At 43.8% G+C, this 24,890-nt stretch overlaps 1 protein-coding gene across 5 annotated transcripts; it reads left to right on the top strand.

Annotated features, from left to right (window-relative positions):
* Positions 1-1,394: 1,394 nt before the first annotated feature.
* Positions 1,395-24,058, top strand: pik3r1 (phosphoinositide-3-kinase, regulatory subunit 1 (alpha)). Of its 5 annotated transcripts, none has more exons than XM_076164318.1 (15): positions 1,395-1,645; positions 2,677-3,307; positions 12,312-12,404; positions 12,539-12,613; positions 13,011-13,142; positions 14,215-14,416; positions 14,836-14,918; positions 19,353-19,554; positions 19,639-19,819; positions 19,915-20,040; positions 20,125-20,267; positions 20,394-20,570; positions 20,682-20,756; positions 20,844-21,014; positions 21,105-24,058. In XM_076164318.1, the coding sequence occupies exons 2-15, from the start codon at positions 2,971-2,973 to the stop codon at positions 21,292-21,294; spliced, it is 2,187 nt and encodes a 728-aa protein (XP_076020433.1). In that variant the 5' UTR covers positions 1,395-1,645; positions 2,677-2,970; the 3' UTR covers positions 21,295-24,058. The 5 variants fall into 5 exon arrangements, with proteins under 5 accessions (XP_076020433.1, XP_076020434.1, XP_076020438.1 ...); XM_076164319.1 differs by lacking the exon at positions 1,395-1,645 and adding an exon at positions 1,740-1,759; XM_076164323.1 differs by lacking the exons at positions 1,395-1,645; positions 2,677-3,307; positions 12,312-12,404; ... (1 more) ...; positions 13,011-13,142; positions 14,215-14,416 and adding an exon at positions 14,594-14,683.
* Positions 24,059-24,890: the final 832 nt, after the last annotated feature.

The raw sequence follows: 24,890 nt of genomic DNA, 5'->3' as shown, positions 1-24,890 counted from the left end.
TGAATTAGATAACCGCCATAGCCATGCTCCATTGCTTTGTTTGCTGGCAGAGGAATGAATGTTGTACTATGACATCCTGTATGTCAAAAACAGAATGTAAGGTCACATGAACAACAATAGTTAATGAGACACAAAAGATGTGAAATTGCTGCGGCGGCATTCAAAAGACAGACGAGACACGTAAGCATGGACTGTTTTTTTTTTTTAAATCCAATCTTCTTGTAATCATGACATGTCTACAGAGTACACTACTATCCAACGCACATGACTGTGAATGTGGGTGGCCTAATTATGGTGGGGAAGAAGGGTTGGCTTGTAGAAATCCCCTATCAAGTATAAACCCTACTGCCCAGACTGTGCTAAAAGGAGCTGTAAGCAGCTTTGTAGCGGTATGGGGTAGGCCCCTTTAAGTGTTCAGCAGGCACACAGACATCAGTGGCCACCAACAGTAAAAACAAAAAAGAGGAAGGAGTATAGAGAACAAGAGAATGGTTGATGAAATCTACAGCAACCAGGAACTTCAACTTGCTGCTGCAATGCAATGTTTCTGTACTGTTTTTACTCTTTCACCAAATCCCATTCAGTGGGTCGCCTCCTGCACTATCAACAGGATGGGGATTTCTACTTCAGATGATGGAAATTTATATTTGACCCACCAGACAACACAGTATAATGTATAATCACCCACACTGCTGCTTTGTCTGCCTGGTGATGTAGTCATGACCTGTCTGCTGTACTGGAAGCAGGTTTATAAACTGGATTGGATTACAGGATGGATTATTCCTGTATATATGATAGCAGATACTTGAGGTATGATTATTTGTGGCTAACACTACCCCACTATTAGTTAGATGTATGTTAAACACAATAATTAAGGGTAGTATATTGTTTTGATCAGATAAATTGAAGCACAGTCATATGCATTTTGCAACAACTTTTTGAACTCCACCCTCTAGTGAGTGATTGAGACACATTCACAATGGTTAAATATGTGTTTTAAAGTTGTTCTATGAATGAGAATATCAGTTAAAATTAGAATATTAATTTTATGTAAACATGATGTTATGTGTGTGGCTAGTGGGGCCCTTTACACCGAGGGGCCTCTCCTTAACTTACAGTTAAGTCATCCCTGAACTTATTAAATAATAATCATTTCTCAGTAATATATGTGAACAGAAGCTTGTGTGTTCTCAATACAAAGCAAACATACATGCGTGACCATTAAGTTATGTAATTTCCATAGGTATTTCATGTGTTGCGTTAAAAAGCAAATGAGGGTGGGACCACCAAACGTTACCGAGGGGCTGATTGGTCAGATTGGTTGACATGCTTGATTGACAGCGCCACGGACCAACCAGGGGTGGGGCTTTGTCTTGCCCCTTGTTGGCCGCAGTGCCTGAGTTCGAAGTAGCAGTTGTTCGGGTGAAACCGTCCCGTTATGTCGAAGGGTTCTAGGTTTTAACAGTTTGTACAGCTCGCGAAACCGGATTAAAACGCAAGCGGACGGGATTTGTTCTCGCCTGCATGCGAGGAGCTGTATATGGGTGATAGTGCAAAACTAGTTTGAAGTTGAGCGAAGTGCGGGGCGTTTGGAGCCGGAGGGAGGGGGACGCGCTGGACGTGCCTGTGGATCCATTCACGCTTGGTACGTATTAATGTCCGACTGGCGTTTAAAAGTGGCTTACAAACCTCAATGTTGCTTTCATTTGACGTGATCACTGGAGCGATCCACTCCCGAAACTACCTCGTCAAACATACGGTACTTTCTGCCTTTGCGCTAACTTGTAAAGAAGAATTGTGTTTTGTTGTATTATAGTTTTAATGTACTTGAGCTCACTCCGAATGTATTCTGTTGTTGATCAATGTTGATGTATCGGGCTAACTTTTACATTGCTTTGCTTTTGTTGATTTCTCGCCTCAATAAGTCTTTACATTAACGATCCTCCATGTCAGCGAGCTAGCCTTGGCTGTCTGAGCTAGCCACTCTCCTGCTTTAATCCCTATTTGTCGGTAATGTAAGGTAATGTTACAGCGTTTGACGAGCTAGAGTCTTAAAGCGTGTGCAAATACTAAAAATGAGATGAAGTAGCTTCTTACGACGGGAAAGTACGTGTAGCAATCATTAAACCAAACAATTGGGGTGTTGAAGTAGTTATATAACAGCGGCAGCGCTATGAATTGAAGCTGTCACTAGCAGCTAATGTTAGCAGCCATATGTTGGCCGACGAGCTCTGAAGTTGAGCCAGTTTGCTAGTAGGAGCCGCTAAATGTAACATTAGTAACTACGGCTAATCACTATTCTGCGTCACTGAATGCTCTACTTCATGTGGAAGGTATTTGGTTTCCACAAGGAAATAATTAAACCGAGATGAAAGAGCAGTGCAAAAGTAGGTCTTACTCTGGAATGCTGCAAGTAACATTCTTGCAAAATGAATATAACTTTAATCATGTAAATATAACTTCCAAGGTCCAAACAAAACTCATAACAACATTAATTCAACAGTTCTACAACTTTAACATTCTCAATGACTGTACTGCAGATGTCCTAATTATTGCACATCGTCTCTCACTATGTTTTCATTGTGATGAATTCTGTTTTAACCTGAGGATTTGTTTGTTTGAGTTGTGACTGTCTCATGCAATGTGTTGCAAATGGCCTCCTATCTCATTTTACAGGTCTGGATAACGCTCTCCAGATCGCAGCTGCAGGCCATTTACTGATGGTACATACTTTGAGGCAAGACCCGAGGAGAGTTGCACATTTTTAGAATGACATGAACAGTGAAACGCACACAGACACTGCCATCCATCCAAACCTGTTGAAGGCTCTAGTTTTGTTGGGGAAAACACATCTGGCAAATGTGTTCCTGGACTAAACACCTAATCAGAGAAACCTGAAAGTTGACGTTGTTGCCCCAGAGATAATCATTGCGTTTCATCTGAAGAAATCCTTGAAACTAAGAGATCAGTATGAGTGCTGAAGGATACCAATACAGGGCGCTGTATGACTACAAGAAGGAGAGAGAGGAAGACATAAATCTGCATGTGGGGGACATACTGTTGGTAAGCAAAGGAGCTCTGGTTGCCCTCGGGTACACGGATGGCCTGGAACAGAGGCCAGAGGAGGTTGGCTGGCTGCCGGGCTATAATGAAACCACTCAGGAGAAAGGGGACTTCCCTGGGACATATGTTGAGTACGTCGGAAAGAAATGGATCTCTCCTCCCACACCTAAGCCAAGGCCCCTCAGACCTTTACCTGTAGCCCCGGGCGTCTTCAAGACGGAGGCGGACTCAGACTCCGAGCAAGGTGAGTTAAACACCCACATTCCAGAATTGTTTCTTCTGAACTGCATTAAGTACATCAAATTGATTCAAATTAACAATGTTTCCTGTGTTTAAAGAAACTTCCAACAAAGAAATAGCTTTTCTTAACGCTCCAGTGGTATCCTGGTATTGAAGACCTTTGTGCGAAAGGGACAGCACTGTCGGAATCCCCCAGTGTGATTGGCCAGGTAGTAGGGCGGGACTCAGTGGTGTTAAACTAGCACAGCCACATTAGCAAAATGCTGCCAGAAGTCGTGCAGCATTCTGGGAAGTTCAGGAATGATTAACATATCTGCAGTGTTGGAACATATTATCCAATAGTTGTCTGAAGTGGACATTGGTGTAAGCACATTATCTAACATGACATGTCTAACACTGAATAACTACAGGATGCAAACACAAGTGTATATCAAAATAGAGCTCTTGAATATTCATAGGAAAAAGAAGAAAAAAAACCTCACTGGGAATCGTGAGAACGGATAGTATAGGATTAAAATGCTGGAGCTCATTTGTTTTAAAGTGATACATTTGTTACACCGAAAGAAAACATAAGCAAGCAATTTGTGGTGTCGGATTCAGGATGAAGTGCGAGAAAGATGCTGATTTTGCGAAACGGTTGCCGTCGTTAACAAGTAGCTGTGCTCAGTGCTGCACAGCTGCACTCGGTGTGAACCAAGCTCGGCCCCAGAGGACAATAGTGCTGGCCTGTGTCCTGCCTACAGTGAGCAGAGCATCTCGTACCAGCCTCACTAAGGGCTCTCATCACTGTTACTGCTGTAAGCCATATCTTAAGGGAATTACAACTCCCTCAGCAATGTTGAGAAAAGATGCGTGTATCACTGTTTACCGGTGATTAGGGTAAATTGTTTAAACATTCTCTGAAAGCCCAGAGGAAATGGCTTACCCTCGCTCAACCCCAAATCTCTCTTGTGTACGTGTAAGTACTCGTGTATATACAGTATATAAGTTCTTCAATAATGTCTCCCACGCGTGCAAAACTCTGAACATTGCACAAATGTGAGGTCTTGACTCTGGGAAAGGCTCCACTGTTTGTTTGCCTATAAACAGCTCGACCTTGAAACTGCACCTAAAACGGCAACATCTCCTTACTTTAGCTTGTGTGTTTAAAATTATATATGATGCAACGTGTAAACGAGTCTGCATCAGTCGCGTTGAAAGAGTGCCTCCAGTCTTTTTGGATAAGACGGGTAAACACATCCGTCACCTCCCTGTACTGCTCAACTGTGTTCTTTTCTCTCAAAAACACCAGCAGCTCCACTCCTCTTATATCCTTCTTTGTTTTTACTTACTTGCACAGAATTTTAACATAGGCGTGAATAAACAACTCTTTGAATCTGAATTAACGGCTACCGTTCCACCTCACCACTGCTAATAATGGCTGTTAAAACATGCGTCCCTTTAACGCACCGTGGCTCGTATGCGCCCAAACCTTTCTGCTCACCTACAAGAGCAGCTGTGGTTGCCAAGTTTCGAGTTTCTGCCCTTTGTGGCGCGATAGTGACATTCTTTGCCGTGGTTTCCAGGGTTAGCGAGGAGCCGTATGAAGGGGGGTATGTGTTGAATGGCCGTGTCGTGGTTGAGTGGCAGCGCTGAGCCCGGAGCGAGTGTGAATGTAGCACCGGGAGAAGAAAAGTCTCTGTGTGTCCTGGGCTGTGAGAGACCACAGAGAGGGGAGGGTGTGGAGATGGGGCCCTGAGGTTTTGGTAAGGGAACAGAGCTGCTGTGCTCGCTACAGGGTCAGAGCGAGGGATAGTGTGCAAAAGGGTCAGTGATGGAGGGAGGCAGAGGGGCTGAAGGGAGGGGGTGACTTGGCCCCGCATGCTCGGGGGGGCTTTGAAGAGGGGCTGTAGGGGCGAAGGCCTCAGCGATGGAGGCAGGGCTCTTATTGCTCCAGAGTGTTTGTGATTTATTGCCCACCACCAAGGGATCTCGCTCCCTTCCTCCTACTCCTCAGCTCTTTTTTTTTTTTAATGTTTTGATAGTTCCTACAGTCAGCTCTGGTAGGGGGAAAGAGGTGCAGAATGGAGGCTTGGAATGGGGCCTCTGCTCTCGGAGCCACAGGGGTTTACATGAGTGCAGCAGATGTGGAGAGGGAAAGAGAGAGGGCTGGGCTGGGAAACTATTCCTCTTCATTCCAGCTCTGTCTTTTCTTTTTTTCTTTCTTTTTTAAACATTAAAGTGTTGCTCCTTTTCTGGGCCTCTCACTTGAGAGAATATACATGAGCTTGGGGCCCGCCATGCAGGAGGAAGTAAGAGCTTGAAACCCACAGAATGAATCCTTACTCACGTCAGCTTATGATTCCATTCACCCATTTTACTTGGAACAGAAATGCTTCCAGCTCCACCCTTTGAGCTCTTTGACACCAGAGACGATGCTATTTTTGTGAGAACATCGGTGTCATTTTTAATTCTCCTTTTCACTGGTTGATGTTTTCTTAAGTCACCATAGAAAGAACTTTGTCAACTTCTAAGATCAGATACACTTGCTTTGTCCCTGTTTGCAAAATGTTTCTCATTCTCTTGCAAGAAAAGTTATACGGTTTAAACATCCAAATGCAAGAGAACCCTAAAAACGAGCAGCATCAACAGGAGTACGAATAAATTGGCTGAATCTGTACGCCGTCAAGAAAGCAGGCTACTCCCAACAATTTGGGAACATTGAGTCATTATTGGAGGCATTTGTACTTTCGGAAGGGAACTCTGTGTTTTCTACTGCATTCCAGTTTTCCTTTTTGTCCTCTCATTTTCTGATAACACTGCTCCGGGTCATTATTGCCCTGCTGGAGAAAAGTTTTGGTTTGATCTGAGCCATTAAACATTTAGGGATCCCAATTCGTACGAGATGGATGTGAACCAGCGTTTGTTGCGCATTTTTGGTCCCGTTGTGTTCTCAGTGTTTTGAATTCCTCGCCGTTTTCTCCGTGTGATTGCCCTTTATCTCCCAGAAGCCGTTGCGAGTGCACATTCTTCTAAATGGTGGAGATAAAAGCGCGGATAACTGGTTGTTACTCTACATGTTCTCACAGGGTTCGGCCTGCATGCTCGGTCTTGTTTGGGGAAATATTTGATACCATCAGGTGATGTTCCCTGATGCTCGTCTGAGGCCTCAATCCCACACGTGTTCCATTACATTGTGTATACATTCACTGTAAACCAGCAGAACAAGAGATAGTTGTAAACAGATGCGCATATTTGAGGTGATTTTGAAATTAAAAGTCTCCACAATAGTTAAAAAATATTTGTGCTATCAGACAACTATACAAAGCCTCAGGGTGGAAGTACTTTACTTCCTATAAAATAGTTGTTACCAAGCAGGGCTACTGGAGAGGGAGAGTGCAGGCTATACAAAGGAGAGTGCTCTGCATAGCTCCAGATTGAGATAATGTAGCTCTCCTTCGCTGGGCCTCTTTAGTTCTCAGCTAACATCTGCTGTATTGAACACGTTCTGTTCGCATTGATGACTTCCTCCGCCGCGGAAAGAACACTTCGGTCCTAAATTTGGCCCCGGAGCAATTAGGGTTTTACGTTTCGCAAACAGGCACGCATGTCCGTGGCGTGTTTTGTCCGAAAAAGAGTGATAGCAGGTTACTAAATCCATCCCAGTCCGAGGCAGAGTGAACGCAGCTGAGGTTTTTATAGCGTGACAGTTTGCTGTAATGTGGTGTTCCTCTGAGGAGCGAGAGGCAGCTGGGGCCTAGAATGTGTTGGCGCTCCTTTGCTGGAGGGGCAGCGCGCGGGCGGTGTGGCAGATTTGAAGCATTGTGATGAATCAGTTTTGTGCTTAGTGCTGATTGCAGTAACTTGGGGCACAATGTAGCGGGACAATAAATGGATGCAGGGTGAAAGGCGACCCGGCAATTGCTGTTTCACACCGTATTGTTGTCAGTCTACCTACTGCCTGCACAGGGCTAATTTAGCTTTCCCCCTGATGTTTCACTTTATAGATTCTTTCTCTAATTTGCCATGGTTATTATTGTTACTCTATTCTTTGTTTCTTCCACAAATGTTTGTCTTGAGACTTGAGAGTGCCCGCTTGTGTTTGCTATGTTCTGACGCTTTTATGATCTCACTAACACATCTTCCTCACATGATCCCAGCAAATGCACGACATCCCCTTTGCTTCCTTTCAGTTTGTGTTAGTTGTTTGACATGCAGATCACCGATCAGGCTTTACTGCATTTGACGCCCATAAAAGAGCAGTTGGAAATGTCCAAACTTAGATATTTATTTTACCACATTTATAACCCAACTTCTGCTAACATGACTGCCAGTGACTTGTCTTTCTTCCCAATATGAAGCCATACACAGCTGTCAGCACCCACAGACGTGTTTTGTTTTTGCACTATCAATGTGTGACATCAGAAAGGTCAGCTCGTTTTCTCACATGTGCTCAGTCATGTTTTGCCCCCATGATGCTGGTGCTCGGTTTTGTTTTTCTAGCTCCACTTTTTAGATCATCGGAAAACCATTTCAGTCACCATAGGTTTCTGCCCTTTAACCTACATAAACATCAATATCCGTATCTAAAAAAATCACATGGGAAGAACATTAATGCAAAGAATAGTTAAAGAGAAAGGCTAAACCTGATATGTCAACACTATAATACTTCGCTCTTCACCAAACTGTATTAGAATTTCAAAGTCCAGGTTAGTGTTTTCTGGAAGCGTTCATAACTGTTTCATTACTTCATTGTCTTCAGAGACAAGAAGTCTACATCTTCAGTACTAGAGTCAAAGCAGGTGCGCTAACAGGATTAAGAAACAGAGACGGTAAGGCAGACTGAGAGATAGATTTGAGAAAAAAGCTGCAAACTAAGATAGTTGAAAAATGAGAAACATGAACTGAAGTGCAGGAGAGAGAGAAAGGGAGCGGGGGGAGTGAGGGGTTTCAAATATGTGAGTTATGAAATAGGGAGGGAGACAAAGTGGACGAGCAAGTGTTGCAGTGTGCTGTGACAGCCTGGTGCTGTGGAGGTGTGGCCTTATGTTAGGCCAGCCAGCGCGGTGGATCACAGGCCGCTGTCATAGCCACGCTCATTTTCATTTTCCTGGAACTTATTTTCCAGGTTTTTGACGATGTGCCAATCATTTCTCAAAATAGGACCGGTTTGCTTCTGTGTATCGTGCACTCCTCAGTTTGAGCGATAGCTGCTCTCTGGTACATTTCCTCCACAGCGCCAAGGTAAATGCAAACAGTCAAACCCAAAAGGTAATTAAAGCACACCCTTTGAATATAACAGTCGCATTGAAGTTGCACAGCTTGAACCAGTTTCAGTTAAACATCTGGCATTCAAAACATTTTAAGAAATCGTTAAATAAAGTAAATGTTTTCTGGTCTTGCTTATTCACTTCTCTGCCTGCTGCCCTTCTACCTTACTCATCACCCCACAAGTCTTGGGCTGTAAACTGGACCTGCCGTGTTTCGAGCAATTCCGAAACCTGGGGCAATTCTCCCCTAGATCGGTTTTTTGGGCACCTGTGACCACCGCAGTCACACTTGGGTCCGGTCCAAATCAACCCGTCCGACACGTGTTTGCGATTGGGAGCAGTTCTTTTGCAGTGAGAATGCTACCAACTAATACAACTCACTCGCTGTACTGTATACGCTATGAAAAAGGTTTAGATACATTTTTGAGGGTCAGCCTTGATGTGATCATTTTTGTTTTAAATTGATGTGTTTTACTGTTTCCATTGTTTGATTCTTTGTTATGTTTACTAGGTTTGATGGCATACTATGACACACAGTACTTCAGAGTACAGATAAGATTAGATTGTTTTATATGTAATTGAGTACCAATGTGAAATATCTCTTAATCTCTGTTCTGGGACCAGAATACTGATTCCATAGGTAATTGCTTGTTTGAATGAAGCTTTGCACTGTGAAGGGTTAATTGAAAAGCTGTAGCAACAGTCTCCTCATTGGCTGTTGCTTGGGTATTGCAGTGCATCTTCCTCCCTGTAAGGGGAGACATTGCCTGCCTTTCTGAGGCTTTGTCAGACTTTATCAAACGTAGCAGGCCTGAAATATATACAGTTTATATTTCACACCTTATGGATTATAAATATGTGCATAATTCACAGCTTGTTGCCCAAAGCCCGTGAATGTGCAGTAACCCCTATAGATTTAATACAGGTTCTCTTTTCATAGCATCATGGCCAAAATGTTATCTGTAGCCAGATATTCTTCATACTGTATGCTTTAGGTATCACCTTTTCCTCCGTATATTCTTTGTGATAGACTGACTTCTACAAAACTCATTACCATAGAAACAAGCTGTCACATGTTCTGTGGTGTAATGTGTTTTTTTCCAATGGGTTATCAATTTTTACTGGCATGCCATTGCTAGACCTTTTCTGTCAAGAAGAAATGAATAACTTGAAAATGCGGGTTACTTGAGTAGGCCCTCTAAATTTATCCACAGCGTATGCTATGTTTAGTGTGTCCGTGGTGCCCCAGGCCCGTCCTGCCCGCAGTCTGCAGCTCGTTCAGTGCAGACATACCATTTGAACTGGGGAGACTGTCCCCCACACCACAGCAGCAACCGTGGCAGCTGCATCGACTTCCTCAACATGTGGTTGACTGACTAGTGACTGGCTGAGGCCTTTTGGGATATCAAGAGAAGCTCTGCCAAACATGCAGGCTTGTAGAAACACGTTCAAGGGGCCCCCGTCTCCCCGTCTCCATTCCAAAGTTGCCCTCCAGTGTTGGAAGAAAATTTGAACTGACTCATGATGGTTATAGTGCCTCTTCCTCAGCAAGAAAATAAAGAAAAGAAGCATATCCTGTTCTGTCACTACTTTACTGTTGCAGCAATACAAGCAATGCAGTGAATTCTACTTTGGTTTCTTCTTGACATGGATTATACCTGTATTATTACCTGTTTCAGAGAATCGTGATTTTGCTACTATAATTATATTTCAAAAATATTTACCAGCCTTCATGGAGAAAACTTGAAAGATCTGCAAAAGTAAAGCACAAATTGTACTCGTATGCTTGAGTAGAATTAAAGCTATTCAGTGTTAGTTGACATTTTTATTAGAACCAAATGGATAGTTGCACTCCCTCTAACATCCTTTAAGTTGTGTCCCCTTATTATGTCTGTGTTCATGTGGTTGCCCTGCTGCCATTTGAAACCTGTTGATTGTTTGATCTTGTGCCAAGAAATCTTTGGAAACTACCCGTGATAGCTTGAAACATTTCTGCCATATTTTCTGTTACTCGATCCAATTCCATTGGCGCTGAAGCTCTCACACAGTTGACAGTACCAAGAAGCAACTCTATCTCGGCCCATCCTGTGTCACTCATAGGCCAGCCATGGAGAGAGTAAATAAACACAAGACTTTGGATCACTTTGAAGGGTTCTCTTGTTTTAGGCCATATCGCTTAACTATTGAAGAAATACAAGGGAGTTGCTTTCAAGTCTGTATGCTCCATGTAGGCTTTCATGTCTTCAGATATTTATCTTGCAAGAAGGGTTGAATAGTTCTATTTGCCAAAAGTGCTCAGCAGTAAGCAAGTCGCTTTTTGAGAAGAGAGCTATAAAGGGAAGCAGTTTTTTTCCAAATCTTCAATAGAGCTACCCTAACTAGAACTTTTGCAGTTGTTTAATTTTGTTGGATATGAACAGTGGGTGGGTCAAGAGTATATATTTAACTTCAGGTTGTGAATTGAGCTTCTCAGAATCAGGTTGGCTGTAGAATGGCAGCCGTGTTAGATATCTGTCTAGGAGAAAGGTTACACTTCCAAGGTGTGCGATGGCAGTGCTGCGTGTCTTGATCTCTATTTAGGGAAACTTTGGTGTTCCATCTCAGAGTTCACTGCTTCTGAGAAACCCCCTCCTGCTTTCAGTTCCAATAATGTCTTCCAGATGACCAGTTGTCCTACAAGGAGTTTTGGGTGTTCTGTGGCTAGAGGGACTTTGGTAATCTACTTTCTTCACACGCAATATGCCATTTCTGTGCTGTACGCCCAAAGCACATGCATGTAGAGTTGGATAAAGTGGTTCATTATTTGCCGAATTATGCACCCTTTTTGGAAGCAGGTTTTTTAATGCCCGATTCAAATAAAATATAATCATTTCTAAGGTAGAGAGGAAGAAAAATAACAGAACGAGAAAGGGCTCCATTCATAGTTCTCAGCATTTTGAAACTGCAGACTCTGTCTTGAACAGTTGAGCCTTTGAGAAAAAAAGCTTTCAAAATACACTTTTGCAAATCCAAATAAAACCCTTGCCAACCCCTTCATCCTTTCATGTCCACACCTGGGTACAAAGTTCTAAGGAAAAAAGAGAAATAAAACTAAGACCTGGCTTACCTCATATCACAGTGTATTTGCTCAGTCTCTTGGCCACCAAATCCTAACTTAGTGCTCAGCACCAGAGCTCAGCACCTCCTGCTCCTGAATCAGTCTGTTGTAAATGGTCACCTTTTAGTATTTAAGGCTAGTCCTTTGGTGTTTTACCTACTTCCTCTGAAGTTTTCCCTCGAATCACCTTTTCGGGTCCAGATGAATAGTACGCCTGGTCATTTAATGCCACAAGTAGATAGATGTCTGGAAGAGGAGATTATGTATGTGTGGGATGTACTTTGACTACCAAACCATTTGATATTTGTGTGGTTCACATTTCATGTCTGTTTTGGTCAAATATCTGTTTTCTGTGGACAGACAGCCCAGCCACAGAACTGTAACTGCAAACTATAAGTGTGCTGCGTTAGAAAATTAGTTTAATTGAACCCCAGTGATCACTGATATCAGAGGAGATCAGAGGAGAGATGTGTGTCATAAACTATTGAAAGAAGAAAACACAACTGCAAGAATTGATCACACTGGCAACCTTCAAAACTACATTATTGTACATAACACAGCTAAGAGCGGGGGTGATTTTTACGTTATCAGTATTCCTTTTAACCCGCTTCCTGAGTCAATGCATAATCAGGCTGAACCACTGCTGTGTGTGTCCCCCCCAGGGTTCTGTCTGCTGGACCTCACAGAGCAGTTTTCCCTTCCAGAGACGGCTCCACCCATGCTGGCTAGACTGCTGGAGGCTATTGAGAGGAAAGGTGAGCTTGAGAAAAGTACACGACAAGATACTGAACTTGACATGCATCTGTCCTTTTAATAGAAATGATCACACAGAATGTTTTTTTTTTCTACACAAATAGACCACCTCTAACTGACACTGTTTGAATTGTAGGCGTAGAAAACCCTACATTGTACCGAACATTTACTGCTGGTGGTGGACTTGAGGTCAGACAGTATTTTGAGTCTGGTAAGTAAAGCCTTTATATCAACCCTTTATGCTTGTATGCTATGACGCCATGGTATTGATGGAAAATGCTTGTATGAATCTTCTGATAGTTAATATTCTTTGCTTTAGCTATTAGTAGAACGAGGGAACCAAACAAGAGAGGTAGACAGAGACAAGGCTTTGACATATGTCTTGATGAGAGAAAAGGTGATGTAAGAATATTTTAAGTGTGTACACGTACTCAAACAGGAAAGACTGGCTTGTGGAGCTTGTACTCTTCTGTGTTAGGATCACTGAGCTCAAAGGTTTGACTGCTCATGCATTTTATGGTTCATGAATAATTTAACCGCAATGTACAGCAAAATATAAATGCATTTCAGTATCGAGCTGAGTGCCTCTGTGTTGTTTGACCCTCCAGACCCCGCCTTGACGGACCTAGATCAGTTGGAGCTTCCGGTCCTTTGCGATGGTCTGCGAAGGTACCTGCAGGACCTTCCACAGCCCATCATCCCCTCTGCCATATATACTCAGCTGGTCCACACAGTTCAAGGTGAGAACACATGGCTCTAGCGCAGAGTCGAGGCTCATCTGTTTGATGTTGTGTCGACCAATGCGGCAATGAATTTGCCTTTATGTGTTCAAGATGTTAAGTCAGAACACCAGCAATCGTATACCCTATGTACCTTCTCTTCCAGTTACTATAACCAATAAATATATGTTGAAGTAGTCTGTATACCTGTTAATACTAGTAATGTAAATTCCCCAGCAGTTTGTAAAGACTTTCAGTAATATAAGATATATAGTAAGTAATACGTAGGACAAATGCATCTTCACCACTGTACAAATATCATAAGGAATCATTCAGATGCTGAGATACTCGACACAGAATCCTCTCACTTCCTCCTTGTCAGCGTTTCTAGACCAGATCGGTATCCTGTATTCTTAACACTGCGTCTAAGTCCCCATATTCATACCAGATACCAAGACAGGGTCTTAACTCCAAGGTACACTGTGTCTAGTTAACAATTGCTTTCAAACTGCTGATGTAATCTACCTCTGGCCTGCTATCGAATGCTCACTACCTTTGAACACAAAACCACAAGACCTAGTCCTGGTATCAGTATCCACCCTTTGGCCCCGAGAGGAGACGAAATCAAATTTTAATTTTCAGTTTTTGGTATGCCTCTTCTCTCAGCATACCTATGGACAAGGTGTTTTCACTGTGTTTCCTCTTTGCCTCCATTTACTTTTTACTCTTCTTTGCTGTCTCTGTTTTGCACATACAGACCAAATTCTCACACCGCACTCTGCTCTACACTGCTGAATTTTCTTTCTGTCACATGGCCAGAAACAGGATATCTGTGGTTAATAGGCACTAAAACAAGCCTGAAAGTTTATCTGTAGCATCTCTAAGCAGCCAATCACCTGCCAGTGTACCTTACGCTCATCGTTAACCACACACATCTCTGCGGTTTCAGAAACGAACTGCACATGAAGCTTTTTCCACGTATTCATTGTGTGAACAAACCTTGTTTCATTTTGCGCTGCTCTTTGAAGAAGGGTTTAACATAGAATCAGCTTTGTCTTGCTGACCCTTGTGCTGTTCTCATCTGTCTTAACAGAGGTGACGAATCCTGAGGAATGTGCCCAACTGCTACGTCGCATTGCCAGCACCCCGAGCTTGCCTGCACAGTATTGGCTCACCCTCCACTGTCTGCTAAGGCATTTCGCTAGGGTGTGCCAGAACGGGCCCAAGAACCTGCTGGCTGCCAGGGCCCTGGGCGAGATCTTTAGCCCCGTCTTTTTCAGACAACAGGTCGCCAGGTGGGTGTCGAAGCGGTAGAACCGTGGGCCTTATGGTTAAAGACTCCTCGATGCATTGTGCAGCCTGCCAGATATAGACACCCAAGGAGCAGATAGGCTAAAGCTTACAGGCTCAGTCATGCAGCACTGAGATGCACAGACTGAGGGGAGGAAGAAAAAAAGAAAAAAAAAGAAGCGTGCTTGCAGACACTCAGACGAGCCCTTGCACACACATGCAACTGTCAGAGCAAGAGTCGGTCAGCAACGCACGGCTTCTCGTTCACATGGGTATATAGATTAAAGCTTTTCTATTTACAAATTGTGCAATGAAGTGACGGTAGCCAAGTCTGAATTACTTATCGGATTGAGAGCAGCACAGAATGAATAAATCATCTGGGTTTCAAAATATCTGAGTTTTAATTCTTAATTTCCCCCTACAGCTGCGAGCCCAGCCTGGACGTTCACGTCAAGATCATCGAGGTACTGGTGACCAGCGAATGGAATGAAAGTCTGTCGGCTCCAGGTAGTTAACAACTTTCTCCTTGCTTGATTTTTGCACGCCACCTCCGCAAAGCTATTACACGCTGTCGGGCTGTTGGTATATACGCATCCCGAAACACTGCATATGCTGGGGAAAAATGTTGGACTGTTTCTGTTGCATTGCCGCAGTTAGGTCAGGGATCTGAACAGGATTATTCATCATACATATTGCATCCCTGCACAACATGCTTCACTACGGCCTATTATTAGTCCGAAAGAAAAAACAGTTGCAGTTACACAACACAGGCTGCACTCAGGAGATAAACTATCGACATTGTAGGGGCTTGAACCGGCCCCGAGGAATGTGAAATGCTCTTAATTCATCACTGCGCTGGATTTGAGCGAGGTAGCACTACAGTCAATGTTTGAATTGGAGTGAGTGAGTGGGGGAGGTTAGGGCTCTAACCTTTCAAAGTTAACTTTTGCTGCATAGACCATTAGACTCTCCCTTTGAACTTGCAAGTAAGGCTGGCAGAGGTCGGTATCGAATTCTGTTATTACAGTTATGCAAATAGTAAGAATCTGTCTAAGGCCCTTGTAGGCATTAGATGGATATAAAAAAAACTCCTATTTAACTTTCTTTGAACTGATATGTTTCCGTGTGTCAGTGTTCATTTAAAATTTAGGCTGAAACCATTGAGCGTCGCAGTCGTGATTACTGGTGATTTTCCAGTTTTGGACACAATGACGGTTTGTAGCGAGAGATGCGACATAGCTAGTAGTAAAATCTTGGCCAAATGCTGGTTTTCAACTCCGGCCAGGTTTGCGAGCGGGCGATGACGTTAACTGGCAGTACATCCCTTCACACCGGACGGCACAAAGTCCGTGTTCATGCCTGGTGGGGTGGTGGTCCAGTCTGGAGTTGTGTGAGTGCACGGCGTTGCGTGGCACGGTTGTTTTTACAGCGCTAGTTAAAAAGCGCTGCCGCTGGCTAGCCCAGGGGCCCGCGCTGGGCTGTGGCTGTTTAGACGTTTTATTACCTGTTTGGGCTATTTATACTGTCCCTGTGCATGGCCACGCTCAGCTGTCAGTAATTTGCACCTGCACGAGCAGTTTGGCAGTGAGGATGGATGGACGGCGGTTGAGTCTCAAAATCTACAACAATTTTAGTTCCTTTACACACACGCCTACACACACCTACACATAAATGTCATATATAGGTATGACAGATTACAATGGTCAAGTGTGCCACAATGGTTTCGGTCGCCTGTCTCACATGTAGTGACAGAGCCATGAGTGCAGAGAGACGGAGTGTGCATACAGAATGTACATGTGGTTCTGTGAATGACCGTGTGTGTGTGTGTGTGCGTCTGTCTGCGTGCCTCCTCCCAGTTACTGCGTGCCTATTTTAAGTAAGCGACAAAAGGCCCACTTAGATTTGGTTGGCTAGAAAGTCGGCCTGCTCCACAGAGCGCTTCTTGTTAACCGACGGCCGCATCCAGTTTCTAGGGCCACACTCTCCTCCCCCCACAGTCGTGTACCTTTGCCTGGATCTCCACATGTCCTCCCTTCCTCAAAGTTCCCAGCTCAGCAAATATTTGAAACTTTGCAAGTTAATCATAAAACGGAGCAGCCCCTGCCTCCTCCTTTACAAACAGAGTGGAGGGAAAGAGGGAGTGACCAAAGAGACGAAGAGAGACATGCACACACACGCAGCTGGCACGAGTGGCCACTTTGAGAACAGGCAGCACTGACACCAGAGCAGCTACTGCTAATCATTAACCAGCCGCCTCCATGCAAGCAGGCCGCAGGCTCGCTCAGCTCTGCCCCGCAACGCACTCTCACCAGGAAACTGAAGAGGCAGCCAGCGAGGCAGCCGCACGTTGCACCTGCCTCACTGCGAGCGGATTACCTGGAATTCTTTAAGTACCGCATAATGCTGTAAACCTTTAGCATAAAAAAAGCCCAAATCCAGCTTCTCTGTGGCTTAAACTATGAAATGGACCCGTGTTGGAGGACTTGAGAGAAACTCTTTTGGATTTAATTCGTCTTTTTGGAATAAACGGGAATCTCCAAAGAAGAGATCGGTTTGCCAAAACATGCACAACTTTCAATGTAAGTTCGACTTTCTGTGTCTTTGCTTTTAGGTCACGGCTCACGTAGAAAAAAGAAAGAGAGAAAATACCTCAGACAAGAACAAGAATGTTAACTTTGAGCGTGTTTTTAAAACCTGCGGCCGTAGCTGTCAGACAACAATTCTCCCCGAGGCCGTTGTCTCTTTGCACCAAGCTATTTTTATAGAGTGCATATATCGCTCTGCATCGCTCTGAGCCATGCTGAAGAATCTAAGAGTCCAGTGTAGATTTTCCACTTGGACTTTGTTACTCAAAGAGGCCATGACTTTTTAAAGACTTTTTTTTTTTTTAAATACCAGTTCCTTAATAGTCAGAAAGCCCTGTGCTGATTTGTTGCTTACAGATGACATTTATTTAAAAGACCATTTTTCTTGCAGACTGACTTAAAGTTAATGTGATCCGTTTTATTACTTTTAAACTGGACATGTAGAGTTCCAGAAACTATTCAACAGCCAAACCTGGGAGGATGATGACTGTATTCCACTTGACTCATTTAAACCTTAGCGAGAAGTAGATCTATTTCAGTGCGGCTCAGGAAATGGAGGCAGCCTCCCCTGTCATGCTGAGTGTCACACTATGGGATTACAGGCGTTATTTGGGAGCTCTGGGTGCCGTTGACCGGGGCCAGGCATTATAATGTGGCTGTGTACGTGCTGCTGCAGCAGAGCTGGCTTTGTCTGCGTGCCAGCAGTGGGACGGACTAAAGCTCCGCACGACACACGCAGGAAGGAGGGGCCGAGCCGAGCAACCCGCAGGAGAGCGAGCTACCGAGCGCGCGCGCGAGAGAGAGACACAGACAGGATGACAGAGGCAAAGCGTGATGGAACAGGCTGCAGGTCCTTCTCTCCCCCCTCTGTGCTAGCGGAGACGTACTGCACGTTGGCTTCTAAGGCGGATGCACATTAGGACATTAATGCTGGAACGCTGCAGAGAGAATTATACTCATTTTAGTATTCTTAGCCGGTGCGAAGCTGCGGTGTGGTAAAGGATTGAACGGAAGGAGGCAAAAGCTACTGGGTGCTCAGAATGACCTCATCGCGCTGAGGAAATGAAAGATGCAGGAGTGGTTGGTGACAAACCCCTCGTGTGATTGGCTGTGGTGAGTGATGTAACACGTTACTGAGCAGGCTGCCCTTAATGGCTTCTCAAATGGATTTTTAGGTGGTTATATAAAAGACACAGTTTATTCTGGCATTTTGCAGTCGGATCTGAGCAGAAGAACATGTTGGAATATGTCGGTGTAAAGCTTCTCTTTGATATAAAAAGATGATTGACAGCACGACTGGTCGGTTATACAAATCGAGGCTTTATATCAGGGCAGTTTATTTCTTTGAAAAGTGATGAAGCTGGACTCGCTGTGGAGAGGCACAGCAGAGATCCCCGATGTGCAGCAGCTCGACTCATGCAGTGGAATCGGAACCATGATGGAGCAGATTGTAAATCTCTGCATGTGTCACCGTTGTAGCTGTCTGGCAAACCAGTGACTGCCTGCCTGCTGTCACAAAGTGCTCGGTCCTGCGAGGTACATTGCAGCAGAAAGGATGTGAATGCAGGGGGAGGCTGAACAAAGGCAGTGCAGATTTGTGGGTTTAAAAATAGCCTCCTACTTTAGCCCCTGCTACTGCTAGCTTTGCTGTCCCACCGTCATGAATTGGCTGTTGCAGGTTCGATGCATTTAATGTTCATGTTGACTGTTTTAATGCGCGTGCGATCAATATGTTTGGATGAATCGATTTCCATCACGTAACTCCCTGCCTGCAAACCACTCAGTGGAGATCAGGAGCATCCGACCATAGAACATCTTAGATAAATGAAAAGCTGCACAGCTGAAATGTTATTTAATGAGCAGAATGGAAAGATTTTAGATTGAGATTTGCTGGTTGCTTTGTCTTATAGACGTTGCTTTGCCTTATAGACGTCTTCTCTCCTATTGTGAAACATATTTGCAGCGCTGCATCTTTAAACACTGGTTTCCTTTTGAAATCGTGTAATTGCACGTACTGATCAGTTTTCTGCATGAAAATACACGACCGAGTCTCTGTACGTGCAAGTAGACAGATTTGTACGTTTTTCTTGAATGAAATTCATTGGGTCTGAATCAGGCTCGGCTTCTCCTCCCACTTCTCCGCTGTTGCCGCATCACTGCCGGAGAGGGGCAGGGTTCTTTTTTCCCAGCTCTATTTAATCAATGGAAAACGGATGAGTGACAGCGCAACAGGGACTGTGTGTAACCACAGAGGCTCAGAACTTGTGTTCAAATAAGTGTTTCTGGACAAGTAAGGGCTGGATTTCCCTTTTCCTGGTTTTATTTCTAATGTCTCTTACTCTTCTTGGCCTCACAGCTCTACCTCCAAAGCCACCCAAACCCACAACTGTGACTAACAACGGTATGAACAACAACATGGCTCTACAAGACGCCGAATGGTACTGGGGAGACATCTCAAGGGAGGAGGTCAACGAGAAACTGAGAGACACTGCAGACGGTACTTTTCTGGTCCGAGACGCCTCGACAAAGATGCACGGCGATTACACGCTGACTCTGAGGTAGGCATTTAATCTCGGCGGCCATCGTCATGCACTCAAAGGCATTTTGAGGACGATCTGAACCGGTCTTTGTCGCCGTTACAGGAAAGGAGGCAACAACAAGCTCATTAAAATATTCCATCGGGACGGGAAGTACGGCTTCTCAGACCCACTGACCTTCAGCTCAGTCGTCGAGCTGATTAACCACTATCGCAACGAGTCGCTGGCTCAGTACAACCCCAAGCTAGACGTCAAGCTGCTGTACCCGGTCTCCAAACACCAGCAGGTAAACAGTCAGGCTGAGAGTAGCACATTTCAGATACTCTTATCGGAGAACTTGAAGTGGAGGTTTTGCTCACGTCGGTTGTTTATTCTTCCCAGGATCAGGTGGTGAAGGAGGACAACATTGAAGCTGTGGGGAAGAAGCTCTGCGAGTACCACCAGCAGTATCAGGAGAAGAACAAAGAGTATGACCGTCTATATGAGGAGTACACCAGAACATCACAAGTAAGTACCATCCATAGACTTAACTCAACGTAACCAAAGAACCTGAGCGATGTTCATACGCTAACATTTTGCCCGTGCTTTCAGGAAATCCAAATGAAAAGGACCGCCATCGAGGCTTTCAACGAAACGATAAAGATCTTCGAGGAGCAGTGCCAAACACAAGAGCGGTACAGCAAGGAGTACATCGAGAAGTTCAGGAGAGAAGGAAACGACAAGGAGATCCAGAGGTGAGCAAAATCTCAAGTTTACAAAATCTCAAGTTAACAAAATCTCAAGTTAACAAAATCTCAAGTTAATTAAAATGAGTAGAAGGGACGAACATACATGACTCTTTGGTGCTTCGCCTCTTACAGGATCATGGGCAACTACGAGAAGCTGAAGTCGCGGATCAGTGAGATCGTAGACAGCAAGCGGCGGCTGGAGGAAGATCTGAAGAAACAAGCCGCCGACTACAGAGAGATCGACAAGAGGATGAACAGCATCAAGCCCGACCTAATCCAGCTGCGTAAGACCAGAGACCAGTATCTCATGTAAGTATAAGGAACAGGAGCTTGGGCTGCTTTCGTCACTCGTTTCCCTCTGGAGAAAATCAAAATGGATCTGCCCTGGTTTCTAATGTCCATGGGTTTTCTCTCTTGCAGGTGGTTGACCCAGAAGGGAGTTAGGCAGAAGAAACTTAACGAGTGGTTGGGAATCAAGAACGAGAACACGGAAGAGTGAGTATCGGATCACATTGGGAGATTTTACTCTACACCCTAAACGCCTTTTGCGGTTTTGTAAACGTCGACCTTCTTTTCCTCTAGTCAATATTCTATGGTCGACGACGATGAGGACCTTCCCCATCACGATGAGCGGGCCTGGAAACTGGGCAACATCAACAGACTTCAGGCGGAGGCTCTCCTCCAGGGCAAGAGAGACGGAACATTCCTGGTCCGGGACAGCAGCAAACCGGGATGCTACGCCTGCAGCGTTGTGTATGTATCAGTCCACACGATTGAAAGATTTGACGTTGGATTGTCTGTCTGTGCCAAACACACCCTGACCGTTGCCGTGTCTCTTTGCAGCGTGGACGGCGAGGTGAAGCACTGCGTCATCAACAAGACACCCTCAGGTTTCGGCTTCGCGGAGCCCTACAACCTGTACAGCTCGTTGAAAGAACTCGTACTTCACTACCAGCACACGTCTTTGGTGCAGCACAATGACTCTCTGAATGTGACGCTAGCGTACCCCGTCTACTCCCAGCAGAGACGATGAGGACTCGGGACACATCCCAACGGATGCGAGAAAGGGCCTCATCCCCGCCACCGAGCGAAGACGCAACACGTTCTTGGACTCCCGTGATTAGAAACGAGACCCTGTTGCCGAGTACAGACTAGAAACGAGAGGAAAGGACACGGTGAAGCCTGAAACATTTCAGTGACTTTGCTCCAGCGCGAGCAGCGGCAAGTCTGAATGTAGATTTCTTTCTCTTTTGCTGTTTGTGGGAGCACAGAATCAAGCGGAAACTGCTGAACTCTCCCACAGCGGAGGACACGGAGGCCTTTTCCTAATGGTGCTTGTTCTTTTCAAAGCTTTACCAGCCGGAATGTCTAAACGCAGCAGATTACTCTCAAATGGAACTGTACTCACCGGCCACAACTTTTCTTGTTCCACTTTGTTGTTTTTTTGTTTTTTTTTTCCTCCTTCCTTTTCACATCATCCCCGTGTGCGTGTGTTTCTATGACTGTGAGAGAGTGTGTGATTGTCCATGTGACCAAAACTCATAGAATCAGGAAGCTGTGTGGTGTTGGGGGGTGCCTAACACATGTGTTTGTGTTAACTGTCGGGTAGCAGACCATGGATCAGCTGACAAATGTAGCAAAATGGCACTTTTTAACAGATTTTAATTGTTTGAGAGACTCCTTATGGACTTAAATCAGAGGGGCAGAGGACACGATGTCAGGATCCCTGCCTTCTTGTTGTTGAGCATTATAGGACAGAATTAAGCTTGATCTTTACTACGGGCAGGTAAAACTATGAATGGACTTGTAGTTTTTCGTTATGTGCATATATACGAAAAGGTGCGACGTCATGAATCAAAGTGTACCATACCAAAAAAGATCAGTTCCTGTTTGGTTCTATTCTGATCTGCTATGCAATTCTTTCTCCATTGTTTCTTCAGATTTGTGTTTTATTCTGTTGCAACCCACGGTATAAGCTTGTTTTACTGCTTGAAAAGTATCTTTTCCTGTGTAGATATCCAAGAGGATATTTTGTGTCAAAATGCCGAGACAAAAACTGCTTTTGATTTTTAAAGAAAATAATGTTAACATACACTTTATTATAAATTACTTTATCAACTGGTGTACAGATGGCAAAGATGTGTATTTTAATAGTGTTTTTTTTTTTTTTTTGCTTCAATCTAATGTTCCTCTCAGGCAGAGCCTTTTGAGTCTTTGAGCTGCTTCAGTCACAAAGTTCTATTTCTTACAGAGCCTACACACAATTCTTTGTTGAAATGGACAAAGGCGGTAGTTTGAGCGCTCGAGAACGGGATGATGGGATTAGGTTTTGCTGATGTGAGCAACCTAAAGGATGCATTTTGTGCACAGCTTTCAACCATCTCCATCAAATAACAGCATAGATTTATTTTGTTATAAAATATATGTACCCACATGAGGATATCGGAGCAAAATAATGTTTTCAATTGATGGATATTGTTATTAAAGATCAATTGAGAGACATTCTCTCTTCCCATATACATTGTCCACTTAGTATTTTTCTGTATCAGAAAATCATTGTGTTTACATGGGTGGATCATTTCAAATAGTGTAATTTGATATTTCCGGAGCATATTTACATGCCGATGAATTCTGGAGCTTGACAGAAGTTCCCAAATGTCACAACCATGCTGTCACAGACATTGTTGCTCCTGGTCAGATAAACTTTGCCCCTCCTGCCCCCTCCAACGCTATTGTAGCGTTTCCAGTCCTTGATTCAAGTGACTTGTTCACATGTAAAGCCAGTGGACCGGTGTCTTATGATAATGTATGATTTTGATTGTCGGGCCACCAGTGCTACAGATCTTGTCACTGTTGAAGACCTTTTGTGATGTAAAACATTGCAAATGAAATCTCTCAAATGTCCAAAATAAATAGCCTGTCAGTTAACTTAGTGGGTTTGAAGAAAGCATATTTTGCAATCCTAGATCTACTCGCCCGTAAAATAATGTAGATGTGATACTTTTCCCCCTGAAATGAACTCTGGCTAGCACCGCTGTTGAGTTAAACTTTCATTTATCTTTATGTGTAACATTAAATTAGATGTAAGACCTTTTAACCTGTCATAACTTTGATTATTGCATTCATTTCCACTGACGCCTTGATTTTTTTTTTTCTTTCCCTCATATTTGCGGAAATGTGTCGGCAAATTCCTCCAATTTGTCACTTTCCATCAAAATGAAAAAAAATAATACGATCCCTGTTACTGTGAAACAAGACCATGGAGTTTATGTATTTCAGCATGGAATCTTCTCACAGTACATTTTATTCGTCTTTGTTTATTGCATTATTTCAGCCCTACACACAACTGAGTATTTGACCAAATTATGGTACTTGTAGAAGATTAATTTTTTTTCTAAAAACAGAAATCTTTTGTTGTAGGTTTTATTGTTTCTTTGGAAACCACTGGACAAAACGTTGACAGATGCAATGGATATTCATTCTGTGAACTGTGACAGAAAAAGCTCCAGCATTGAGTTTATTTACATCCCTAACTGCTGCTGGGATGGACTTTTTGTTTCTTAATCTCAAAAACATTGTTCTTATTTCATAGTTTTTTCAACAATGACATGCACCATTACTTTCTTTCTCCCTTTTGGATTGTGTAAGAGAACTGGTGTCTAATTTTTAATTTTAAGATCATCTTTGTTGTTGGTGTCCCAGACATGATTGGATTGAGATTTACCAGTTTTCCCCAGTTTTGCTTCAAATCTGTATTGGGCTTTGTTAAAAAGGAAATAAAACACTTTTTAAGATAACACCATTTTGTTGTATTTTTACTTATTTGTTCGACCTGTTCTTTTAAATTCCAAGATGTAACTCACGATACATACTTCATGGTTTCACAACCAGCAATGTGAAGAATTCCCTTGGCAAACAAACCAGTTTGCATGAATGTGAGCTGGAAGCTTTTGTAACATCTGAGTCAAAGAACAAAAACATCTATTTGAAAACATGCACTTAGGCCACATTTACACCATATGCATTTAAATGGTTACATACTGTAGCTTTAGGCGAAGGTTAAATGCTCCCCCTCGCTGTCAATAATGGTTTTCTGTGAAGGTTCTCAGTCATCCAGGTCATGGTCTCCAAGGAGAAGTAATGGCCACTGGACTTGCTGGTAAAGGCTTGCAGACATTAAAGGCTTGAAGTTTAGGGCAGACTGGTGGGGATTCCCAGGTTTGAACCTCTCTGGAGGCATAGTCTGGATCATTGATACTCCTAATTATTCATAGTCAGGCTCGCTGGAACTGCTGATTTGTCATAATTAGGGATGTTGATCCGCCTGATTAGTCCTCCTGACTGTGATGAACATCACCTGTGGCTTTATGTGGATAATGGCCACAGGAGGGGTTCTCCTTTCTGCTGTAACGATGGTCATTATAGGCTGAAAGATCTCCTGGGGAGGGATGAGAGAACAGCATCGTACCTGGGAATCCCCACCAGCCTGCCTGAACTGAAGAAGCCTTTCGGATGAGAGATGAAATGTCTTCAAGCCAAGCTTTACCAGTAAGTCCAGTTGCCTAATATTTACTTTCATTATTCACAAGGTATATAGTTCAAAATAGTTATTTTGAATTGGGTGTTTCA

This window comes from Genypterus blacodes, unplaced genomic scaffold (assembly GCF_046128005.1).
Source record: "Genypterus blacodes isolate CSIRO-AG114 ecotype Tasmania unplaced genomic scaffold, CSIRO-AGI_Gbla_v1 ptg000133l_1, whole genome shotgun sequence".
NCBI classification, from domain to species: domain Eukaryota; kingdom Metazoa; phylum Chordata; class Actinopteri; order Ophidiiformes; family Ophidiidae; genus Genypterus; species Genypterus blacodes.
The sequence above is the reverse complement of the archived record's forward strand: the minus strand, read 5'-3'. Positions and strand labels throughout refer to the sequence as shown.